This window comes from Cnephaeus nilssonii, assembly GCF_951640355.1.
Source record: "Cnephaeus nilssonii genome assembly, chromosome: 9".
Taxonomy (NCBI): domain Eukaryota; kingdom Metazoa; phylum Chordata; class Mammalia; order Chiroptera; family Vespertilionidae; genus Cnephaeus; species Cnephaeus nilssonii.
The window spans coordinates 65,954,161-65,966,671 of NC_137080.1; the positions used below are offsets into that span (position 1 = coordinate 65,954,161).

The following is a 12,511-nucleotide window of genomic DNA, read 5'->3' on the forward strand; positions in this document are numbered from 1 at the left end:
GCCCAGATCCAGGATTCAGCTTCACCCGGACCCAGGGGCGCGTGGCCTCTACCGGGCCTGGGACCCAGCCTCACCCGGATCCAGGGGCACACAGCCTCGCCCGGAACCGGGATCTAGCTTCCCCCGGACCCAGGGGCACGTGGCCTCACCCGGACCCAGGGGCGCGTGGCTTCTCCCAGACCCAGGGTCGCGTGGCCTCACCCGGATCCAGGGGCCCACGGCCTCGCCCGGACCCGGGACCCAGCCTCACCCGGATTCAGGGGCACACGGCCTCGCCCAGACCCAGGATTCAGCTTCACCTGGACCCAGGGGCGCATGGCCTCACCCGGATCCAGGGGCACATGGCCTCGCCCGGACCCGGGACCCAGCCTCACCCGGATCCAGGGGCACGTGGCCTCACCCGGACCCAGGGGCACGTGGCCTCTCCCAGACCCAGCGTCGCGTGGCCTCACCCGGATCCAGGGGCCCACGGCCTCACCTGGACCCGGGACCCAGGCTCACCCGGTCCAGGGGCCCACGGCCTCACCCGGACCCGGGACCCAGGCTTACCCAGATCCAGAGGCCCACGGCCTCACCCGGACCCAGGACCCAGCCTCACCCGGATCCAGGGGCACACGGCCTCGCCCAGACCCAGGATTCAGCTTTACCTGGACCCAGGGGCGCATAGCCTCACCCGGAGCCAGGGGCGCGTGGCCTCTCCCGGGCCTGGGACCCAGCCTCACCCGGATCCAGGGGCACACAGCCTCGCCCGGAACCGGGATCTAGCTTCCCCCGGACCCAGGGGCACGTGGCCTCACCCGGACCCAGGGGCGCGTGGCCTCTCCCAGACCCAGGGTCGCGTGGCCTCACCCGGATCCAGGGCCCACGGCCTCACCCGGACCCAGGACCCAGCCTCACCCGGATCCAGGGGCCCACGGCCTCACCCAGACCCGGGACCCAGCCTCACCCGGATCCAGGGGCACACAGCCTCGCCCAGACCCAGGATTCAACTTTACCTGGACCCAGGGGCGCATGGCCTCACCCGGACCCAGGGGCGCGTGGCCAGTCCTGGGCCTGGGACCCAGCCTCACCCTGATCCAGGAGCACACGGCCTCGCCCGGACCCGGGATCTAGCTTCCCCCGGACCCAGGGGCACGTGGCCTCTCCCAGACCCAGGGTCGCGTGGCCTCACCCGGATCCAGGGGCCCACGGCCTCACCCGGACCCGGGACCCAGCCTCACCCTGATCCAGGGGCACACGGCCTCGCCCAGACCCAGGATTCAGCTTCACCTGGACCCAGGGGCACATGGCCTCACCCGGACCCAGGGGCGCGTGGCCTCACCCGGACCCGGGACCCAGCCTCACCCTGATCCAGTTCTCAGCCTCACCCGGACCCAGGGGCGCGCGGCTTCACCCGGATCCGGGACCCAGCGGGTTTTCGTCTTCTTGATCCCAATTCCTGTTGGTCAATTCCCTCTCAGCAATTCCTTCGGCCATTTTCTCAGAGCTCCAGGGCAGCCGCCGCAGAACTCGTGGGCGGCGGGCTCGGCGAAGCTCCGGTGTGTCCGGTGCACGGCGGCGGGCTGGTCCGGGGTGGCTGCGTCGGCCCTTGGGTCTGCAGCGGTGGCCGGTCACCGAGCATGCACACCTGGCCGCTTCCGGGGCGTTGAGATTCTTGAAGGACTCGGAGGTCAGCAAGCGCGGAGTCTCCCACCCCATGTCTCCCAGGGGCTCGTCTGTCCGTGCTCGGCAGCGAGTGGAGCCTTCCCCTCAGCCGGAGACCGCTGGGGGAACTGCGCCGAGCACGTTCCAGGCCGCCATTGTGTCGCCTGAGCCGTAGTTTTTAAAGTGTGGTCTTTCGGTCACCGGCATCAGCTTCATCCCGCGTACCCCTCTCTTTTATTCTATTTGTAGAGCATCTGCTCAGTCAGCCCTCCGGTGGTTCTGGATGGTGTCTGCTCTGCTCTCCCGTCGTAGTCTCAAAATTGTTGTGGTAGGCAACAATCAGGCTTCTGCCCTATGCCTCCATCTTGGTCCTTCTTTGTATAGTTAAGTCTTGATTGTTGTTGGTGTCACTGGATATAGTTAAGTCTGGATTGTTGTTGGTGTCTCTGCATTTCTGCCTTACAGCCCAGTTTTCCCCAGTATGAGCCTGGCTTCCCCGGGTCTTTCCCAGAACTGGGGTTCAGTGCAGTTGGAACTGGGGTTCAGCACGGTCCGGAGCTTTTGTCTCCTTCCCGCTAGGGCAATCCAGCGGCACAGGCAACAGTCCCTCCTCTGCGCACATTCCCATGCGCGGCTCCGGCGCAACTCCTCTGTGCCTCCGCCCCACAGCCCAGACTCCCCCAGCATGAGCCCGGCTTCCCAGGGTTTCGCCCAGAACTGGGGTTCAGTGCAGTCGGAGCTGGGGTTCAGCACAATCTGGCGCTTTTATCTCCTTCCCGCCAGAGAACGCCAGCCAGGCCATCAGCCGCCCCTTCCTCTCCGGCTCCGTCCTCCCTGCACGCGCGCGGGCTCTTGTCTCTGCCCGTGCCTCCATACCTCAGGCTTTTACGGCTTCTCTGATTTTTCTTGTGGTTTTCTCTTTCCTTCTAGTTGTGGGCATTTCAGTCAGCCAGCTTTCCTGTGGTTCTGGATGATGTCCGTTTTGACTTTTAGTTGTATTTTTGAAATTGTTGTGCCAGGCTGTAGGTTAGGTGTTTAACCTATGCCGCCATCTTGGTTTCTCCCCCCCCATCTTGTCCCATTTCACTTTGTGTTTACAAATGTGACCTGAGTTTAGCCTTTTATTACTTACTGATTAGACTAAAAAAACAGTTCTGTCATCTACTCCAATATAACCCTCCCCCCACTCTCTCTTTTTCTCTCTTGGTGGTGAGGTTAATATTATCAAAGTTTTCATCATGTCTTCACTTCCACTTAAAAGCCATTGTGGATGCTACTTTGGTAATAATACAGATGGTGTTTTATTCTGCCTTTGGTGCAGATGCTATTGCTGCCAAGTTTGGTTGGTACCCAACTACCATGGTGTTGGCTACTAATGACTTCTGTCTGCACCCGTCTGCCTTAGTCTACAGGAGCTGGAGATACCTGCAAAGGTACTTTCCCACCCTGACTGGTTTCGCTCAGTGGATAGAGTGTCAGCCTGCAAACTGAAAGGTCCCAGGTTCGATTCCGGTCAAGGGCATGTACCTTGGTTGCGGGCACATCTCCAGTAGGGAGTGTGCAGGAGGAAGCTGATGTTTCTAACTCTCTATCCCTCTCCCTTCCTCTCTGTAAAAAAAAAAAAAAAATGTATATATATATATATTTTTTTTTAAAAGGTACTTTCCCTGTCCCCACCCAGTGTGTTTTTGGGTATCAAAGTCTAGCTCCTTGCTCCAAGATAGGATAAAATCTATGATGCTCCTGATTGCCTTGTGGGATCAGGCTGAGACTAGACTTCTGAAACTACGTTTTGCCTCCTTTTTCTTCTTTTTTCACTTTTTTTTCAGGTTTCTTTTATAAATCATGTGCACAAGAATTCCATCTTAGATTACTATGCTTTTAGGGAAACCCAACCTAAGCCACTTCCATGGTACCTCATACAAAACAGGCACTAAATTTATTTTGCAAAATAAATTACATTTGTTTTCAATAGCTCTACTTTTCCTTAACAAATGAAATATAACATATTGAAAAAACTAAAGTACTATCAAATTAAACTTACTTTGAGAATTCTGTGCTATCACCTAAAGTAGTTCAAAATACTATGGAATTGTACCAAATTAAGGTAATATATTATTTATTAGAAACATAATTTGCTAGCTTTCAAAGTCACTAGGCCATAAAAATAATTCAAGTTCCAAATGTTTTGCATTTCTGAAAACTTATGTTAGTATTTCCCAAATTGATTAATAACGTGTAATTATTGGTTTTGGCAGCCATCTACACATATATTCACCGTGTCCAAATGGATAAATAACTTTGTACTTGACATTTCCAATGGTAAATGTACCAAGTAGGTACTAATGTATTCAGTGTGCTGTACTGAGTAAAAATACGGATGCAGGAGTATTAGCATATCGCCACTGTGGTGGAAAGTGTCCTCTCCTTTTCCATTCCCTTTAAGTGTTTATGTGGCTTAGTAGGTAATATTTTTAAGACTCTTTCATAGAACACCTGTCACCAGGGTGCTTTCAAAGTGCTTGTGGCTTAATCCCATTATATACCAGAGGGCTGAGTTATGATGAAACATAGATTTAGCTGAGAATCTTGAGTGATTTGCCGGAAGTCACAAATTAACCCACTTCTACAGCTGATAAAGAGCAGCTCTGACTCCCACCCCTGCTCCCCACTGACCAGGCAAGGCTTGTTCCCAACTGGTGGTGCCAGATAAGCAGGCCATGGGGACATAATAACCACTCTTTACAATCTGTGGAGACCACGACAGGACCAACAGGACCTATGTACATTTGTTCCTTATAATGTCTGGCCTTAAATAGAAAATAAAGTAGCTTTGGTTACATTCTCAATATCCTCCATTTTAAAGACATGCAAATCTACACTTTGGTTTGGGACCACAAAATAAAACATAGTGCTCCTTCTCACATAGAATAACTAAGACATGAATAGCCCTGCAGCCTTGGAGAATGGCTGAATGTTTCGGGACCTCAGTTCCCTTATTTGGTGGACTGGAGCGACATTACAGTTCCCTTTCATCTCTAACATAAAAAATGTGAAGTCCCTGGTACGGGTCTTCCTCTCAGGCCCCTCCCTCTGAGGTGGCTCCACTCTCCCCAAACCTCAGGGCCTGGGTGTCTCCACTTGGAAGAACTTCCTAAGAGATGGGATGATATTTCGACAGCAGACACCAACCCTTAGGTCTGTTAATACAAACAAGCCATTTAGTGTCAGCATTCTATTTGAAAAACATGAAACATTCCTTCTTTACTAATCCAAATAACAGAGATAGCTTATAAAGCTATTGTGTTACACAAATAAATATTCATTTAAATGAATAAGAACCCTAACTCCTTGTGGCTTAACAACTTACTCATGTATTATTGAAACACAAACATTGGTTGTCATCTTTTTGTTGTGGTTGTTGTCACAGCCTTCCCAGGGTCCTTTGTCTTCTGTTTCAAGTGTGCTACAGAGACTCACTAATTAGAGTGAAGTTTACCACGGTGGACCACAGGCACACTGTCATTGAATGGCTATGATATTTAACTTGATCTAAGGGATGGCCTACTCTCACAAAGTCTGGGCTGCATCTCCCACTGTGTCTCTTTTTTCACCGGTTCTAATTAGAGTGAGCTAGCAGTTGTCTCCCAACATCTTGTTCTTTTGATTTATTGTTCCCACCAGTCATGGAGTGTGAGGCAAAAGTGGGGGATTCTTGTCCTTGCTCCACAACTACTCCCTGGTGGACACTTGTCTGACATTAACATATATTAGCTTCTTTCCCTTCTTCCTGCCTTACTCCATTACTTCAGAAGCTATATTTGATGAAGCTCTGGGGACACGAAGCTAGAATGAGCAGGAGTATCTGGGTGGCAGGACACTAGGAGAAGATTCTGAAGTACAAATTTTCAGATAAGCAGACAGGAGTCATTCCTTGAAATTTTGTCGTTTTCTGAAATTCTGATTCTGTATCTCGAGGGACATCTAACTGACAAGAACCCTGAAATGCTACAAAAAATTTTCACAAATATTAAATCACACCTAAATATGTGAAACAGTAAGTGGTAAAGTCACATGCTTAATACTAAATCACATGCTATTTGGGACCTCATCAGTTAGGACTAGCACAGGAAGGTAATTTGTAAATGATCTATTTTTGCTCTGAGAAATGTATCATATGACAAAGGGACTAAGACCAGTATGTAATTCTTATATTCTATACTGATTTCTCACTTAATCACTGAAATGAGGACTAGAACAATGGAAGCATATAAGTGACTTCATACACACACATACAACATATAACACCCAATGCACATAAGCTAAACTGAGTAAAGTCAAGTTACAATTGTGTATAACCTGTAAATATGATATATAGTGACACAGATACTTATAGTGTTTCAATGCCTTACATTCCTAGTACAAATGCTACTTCATACAAAGAAAATATAAATGCAAAATAAATCATTATATGATTTAAGATATGGTAGAATTTATATACTACAGTACATTTTTTCTCCCCAGGTGGCAAATTTAACTCAATAAGAGTTTTCTCAATTATATAAAATCATCCCATCGTAAGTATTAATTTTAAAAGTCTCATAGGTAAACTGGAGATAGCTAGATAATCCTAAATGATGAGTTTCTAGAAAGACAGCAAGACAAAGCCAGCAATATCAGCCATTACAACAATAGTGGAGGTTCCCCAAAGTGAGCTTCGAAGCTCTGCAAAAAGAAATGCAGTGATAATTATAGATTTTATCATTTTTTATCTTCTGACTCTCATTAGTTTTATAAATTCTAGTAAGGTGTTTGGGGAAAACTGCCAATCTCTTGGGACCTGAACAGGGTACACACTTTCCCAGTTACCCATTAGAAATGTCAGATAGGATCAAAGTTGATATCTTTTGTAAACTCTCAAGGCATCCTCAAGGAGACAGCCTTAGGAAATTTCATAGGAAGTAAAGTGGAAATTTAAAACATGAGCAATAAACATGAACTACTCGTTGTTGCATAAAGAACCTCTAAAATGTTACATAAAATATGCATATTAACACATTTATATATGGATCCGAGCAAAAATGATGCTTCCCACTCCCCTCACCCCTGTTCTACCTAGGACCAGAGCAGAATTATTATTTAAAATTATTTTCCTGTTAGCAATACAAATTCTTGGTACAAGGACACTAGTCATAGCTTTAGTGAGTGAGCATAATTTTTGTATATGCTCACTGTGCATTTTACCGGTCAATGTCAGTTTTAATACATAAAGATAGGAAAACAATCTTCTATTTCCCTCTAATTATACTGTGCAACTAACCAAATTACTTTGTGAGCTGAAAATTTATCACTATTCATTCTTTTCTTCATAAGGTTCCTCCCCCAAATTCAGGCCCATGTATAAGAATTTAATTGCAACTACAGAGAATTGTTAGTGGTTCTCCCAGCCCCTGAACTTGCTTCATTGAAACTCTGAGGTCATTTTATGGCTGTGGAGTTAGCACTGTGGAATAAGCTATCCTAGAATGAGAAGAAATGCTTTTATACTGTGGGGGAGTAGGGCAGTCCTGACCTGCTTTACTGGCTTGCTGCGTTCTATGAAGCCTTCACTGAATATGGGTAGGCTAGCTGGGTAAAATTTCACTTGAAAAAGATATCAAGATATAAAAGCAAATCAGCTTAAGGAAAATTTTGCTTAGATGAGTTCTATAGCATGTGTTGATTTCACAGAAGCAGTGATCTTGTTGTCCTTTTTCCTAATGAGACTGATTGACTCAGGAATTATTAGAACATTATTTATATTACTTGTATCTTCTTAGATAAAGGATATAAATCAATCCAGAAACAAGCCAAAAGAAGAGCAAGGTTTTTCCATGAACACTTGGCGAATTTATATATGATCAGCACAATTTATGCACTAAATAAGCATTAAGGCCTCAGCTACTCCATGATGAAGACACCAATCCTCATCTCTGCTCCTTTAAATTAAAAATTTTTAGATTATTTCATTTTATTATGAAGCTGGATCAACACTGGGCCTCATAAAGCTTCTGGGGTATTGGAACATGGGGGAGGACATGCAAAGAAAGTAAGAATTCAGATAAGAGTTCAATAAGATGGGCTCAATGGAGTGGGAGTGAAAACAGTCATTTTACTTTATATAATTTTTCTTGGCCAACTAGATATTCTCTTTAATCAATTCCTACTACTCTAAAGTTATATACTTTCTTCCCTTCTATAAACAGCTTCAGATCACTAGTATTGGAATGAGAATCATGACAACAGCTAACTCCTAACCAGCACTCTCCTTCCAATAACTCTAGGGGTGGGTAGGGGTTATTAGAATCTCTATTTTCTAAATGAGGACACTGAGGCAGAGAGGGTGAGGAACTTGCCTAAGGTCACACAGCTAATGACTGGCAAAGCTGGGACTAAAATTCAGGCTGTGTGCCCCTAGAGCCTAAACATCAACCCCATGTTGCTCATATCCTAAGAAGCCAGCACAGGATTGACCATCAGATTCCTACCTGTCGAGGAAATATGACCCAGTGCCTTTGCCATCAAGACTGGGCTGCTGTGAAGGGACATATCCTGTAAGGCTGAGAGCTACCTATGTTCAGGTTCTCTGTGCTCTTTAGAATGCAGGGAATCCTGATCCCAGACACAGGCTTCAAAGCTGGCTTCGAGCAAGCACTTCAAAGGAAAGTAAAATATGCACAAAAATGTTGGAAGGAGGGTTAGTTGTCTGGATATATATGAAGGGAATGGGAAAGTCTGGGGGGAAAAAAGGCACAAGTATAGAAGCTAAATTGAGAGCATGATAGAAGGAATCTAAAACTTAAAATTTCTGTTTAGCACCCAGCAACAGAAATGCAAGAGTGAGGTGTCATTTTGGTCCAACCAAATAAATTTCTGTTTGTGGAAGTAAGTAGAGCTGATTCACCAAATGTTTGTGTGTGTGTGTTTTTTTCAGAGGCCTAGAGCAATTTCTTTTAAAAAGGCCATGGTAGTTTTATACGTATCTTAAAATTAAGATTATTCAGTCATGCACTTTATGTAACTATAAAGGAGAAATCCAAGATTATGTTAAAATAACAACTATTTTTTATATTTTGGAGGATTCTATTAGGAATATTAGGAAATCGTATAAGAAATCTATATCTTAGAGGGAATGTTTATAAACATCAGTTCTTTTGAGATGTTCATGTAAATGTCAATGAATATGGCTCAGCTCTGAAATGCTTCACTTTTCATAAAGATACCTTTTCCGGGGTGCCCTCTAGTTCCTCCCCTTATCCCTCCATCAGATTTCCCACTGCTGCCTCTCCTTCCTCACAATCCACCAATTCTCTCATACCTTTTCTTACAATTTATGTTTCCAAGTAGAGGCCTGGTGCACGAACTTGTGCACGGGTGGGGTTCGGCTGCCCCCCCACCCCCTGCCCCATTGGGGCCGATTGGGTGGTGGTCGGGGGGAGGGGACGTGGGAAGTTGGTTGGTCGGCCCCGGCCCCTGGTCTAACTCCCAGTCAAACTCCTGGTTATACTCCTGGTCGAGGGGACAATTCGCATATTAGCCTTTTATTATATAGGATGCTCTCCTGATTATCCAACTAAAACCTCTCAGCTGGCACCAATTCCAACCACCTCTTTTCTTATCCATCATCTCTATGTTACAAATTTAAATCCTATTGAGCCCTCCTTGCATCTTGAACCTCTCTTATGTTGACTTATTGGCCCTGCAGTGTCCTGGCCCTCTGTCCTCCTCATGATGTTTTCTATTATAAACTCCAATGAAATGTAAAAATTACTGGCCTTATATTTAAGTATGTGTGTATGTATATATATATGCACATCTACAAGTACATTTCTATGCCTAAAAGAGCTGAATTCTACCTAACTCTTGCACAGGGAAGAAATAGTGGCACTAATATGGACCTGAATGTAAATACGAAAGCATGCTCATTTCTTAAATCAATTAAGCATGCTCTCTTTCAAGTAGCTTATAAAGCAGATTATATCACTGAGAATATTTTAAAATAATCATTTGTAAATGTGGATAATGTCAATAATACCTACTTCTAGCTACCTTTTCTCGATAAATAGAACACCTGTAAAAGACCAGTAATAAAGACAAACCATGTCTAACAGCAGCTTTAAAGTCTGTTCTTTAGTTTCTTACACTGTGTCACTCTTGATAGAAGAGAAAACAAAGGTAATATAAAATAATCTGGACTCTGCATATTTATAAATGGAGTAAACTTGCAGAGAACAGTGGTTGAACTTTATAATTTGAAAACATTCCTCCACAATTATCATGAAGAATAGATAAGTTTAATTTATTCTTTAACCCAACTTCTGAAATGTAAGTTTTGCTAGGGTACAATCTCAATTTCAAGCATTATTATTTTTTAAAAAGCCTCATTCAAATATTTTCTTTATTTTAGCTAGTATGACAAAGACTCTCATAATTATCTTACAGGCCAAATTAAGAAATGTGGGTGGGAAGGAAGTAGAATTCAAATGTATTTGTATATGATTTGATTATCATGCCACAGGATATCAATGGTAGACAAGATGGCAGCCTTTGCTGGTATTACATAGAAATGCCAGATCCTATTCTATTCAGGATTCATTAATGATTTGAATGAGTACTTAGAGGGGATATGTAAAATTGGGAGCTATTTCACTGGGGAAACAAAACAAAACTAAAAAGCCCAACTAATAGAATGGTATTATGGACTAATCCAGATGAAATTTAATAATGACATGGATCAATTTCTACTCAGTGATTCAAAAAGGCAACTGTACAACAACAGAATGGTTGACTATATGACTTGGCAGGATTTTTCATTAAAACAAGAGGAGGAACTGAATTGACCACATGTCTGTACGCACAAAAGTGCAATATCATTGTGTCCTTAAAAATTTGTTAAGAGCTTAGGTCTCAGGTTAAATGTTCTTCTCACATGCACATGCACATGCACACACACATGTACACACATGCACTCTGCCATCTCAAATTACTTAGGGAGTATAAGTGGGTTTTTTTCAGTTATAACTGAAAAACCTATTTATTATTATTTTCTAGTTTATTGAGTTATACTTGATAATTAAAAATTGCACATATTTAAGGTGTACATCTTTATGATTTGATATATAGTTACATGTTGTGAAATATTCACCACAATCAAGCTAACTTAATCCAGCCATTACTTCATATTTATTTTTTTGTGTGTGGTGATAACACAAGATATACTCTTTTAGCAAATTTCAAGTAGATGATACAGTATTGTCAACCTATGTTGTACATTAGATCTCCATAACTTATTTATCTTGGATAACTGAAACTTTGTATCCCTTTACCAACATATCTCCAAATCTCTCCCCCACCCCCACTAATCACCCTCTACTCTCTGTTTCTATTAATTAGACATTTTTAGATTTCACTTATAAGTGAGAATATGCAGTAGTTGTTTTTCTGTATCTGGCTTATTTCACTTAGCATTATGTCTTCTAGGTTCATCCATGTTGTCATAAATGGCATGATTTCCTTTTTTAAAAAAAAGCTGAATAATATTCAATTTTGTGTGTATGGAAATATATATATTTCCTTCTTTATACATTCATCTGTCAATGGACATTTAGGTTGTTTCCATATCTTGGCTATTGTGAATGGTGCTATGATGAACAAGAATAAATATCCCTATACTATCTGTAGAAATTATAACATTTTGTCTTTCTGATAATAGCCATTCTAGTAGATATGACATCTCATTGTGGTTTTGATTTGCATTTCCCTGATGAATAGCAATGTAGAGCACCTTTTCATATACCTGTTAGTCATTTGTATGTCTTCCTTTGAAAAATGTCTATTAGGTCCTTTGCCCATTTTTAAATAGGATTATTGATTTCTTTGCTATTGAGTTATTTATATATCTTGGATATTAATTAGAAAGTATAAGTTACCACTAGTTTTCCAGGAAGGAGTAGTTATTAGAAGGAAAATGTTCCCTGGATGCTGAAGAATGCATTTAATTCAGAAACAGATGCAATATACACCTTGGCCATCACTGTGAGAACACAGAATAAGAAGCTTAGAAATTAACTTCATAAGATTATTTCATCTAGTTCTCTGCCCCCAATGGGTTAAATGCTTAAGACAGCCTCAAAGCACAGATCTAAGGAAGTAATTTTTATCACCAAGACTATTCAAATTTCTGATTCAGGTAGATTAATGAACTCTTAGATGGAGAGGGGCTAGAGATTTAAAGGGGTAATTACTGTACACATTTGTGCTGCCAATCTTGAAAATATATAGAATTTCCTGAATTGTCTCTGTCAAAATCTCAAATTTCAGCTCAAAACTCGATTTCAGCCTTCAGATAATTGATACTCTCCTTATGCCTCTCTGCTTGCTATATTTTGGTTTTATTTCTATTAGTGTTCAGAAATAAGTAACCCCTGGATTAGTAATGCCTGCCAGTTGTTCCAAGTTTACTTACCCTCTGGCCCTCTTTTCCAGGTGGACCTTGGGGGCCTTGAATCCCCAGGGAACCCTATGAGGAGAAAAGGACACATGTTAATGGCCTGTTTCATGTACACCTGCCTCACAAAGAATGTTGTGAAAATTGATACCTACTTTACTGTTCAAACAAAACTTTTAAAGTGATTTGAGCTCTTCCAAGATTAGACTATGAAATATATTAATAATAATGAACTGTCCTACTCTGAATGGTCTATCTTTATAGTTAACTCCAGAAAAGAAAAAGGTAACTCCTACCCTGGTGTGAGGTCTAATGTTCACTCCCAGTGAAACCTCCCATGTGATCAGAACCATGTTTCACCAAACTAATGTTTGCAGGCAG

The 12,511-nt window shown here is 43.2% G+C and overlaps 1 protein-coding gene across 1 annotated transcript in view; it reads right to left on the bottom strand.

Annotated features, from left to right (window-relative positions):
* The window catches only part of COL19A1 (collagen type XIX alpha 1 chain), a 316,298-nt gene that overhangs the window by 133,544 nt on the left and 170,243 nt on the right, over positions 1 to 12,511 (bottom strand). The window contains 1 exon segment of the mRNA XM_079780963.1: positions 12,149 to 12,202. Within this exon segment, the coding sequence (XP_079637089.1) occupies positions 12,149 to 12,202 (54 nt within the window).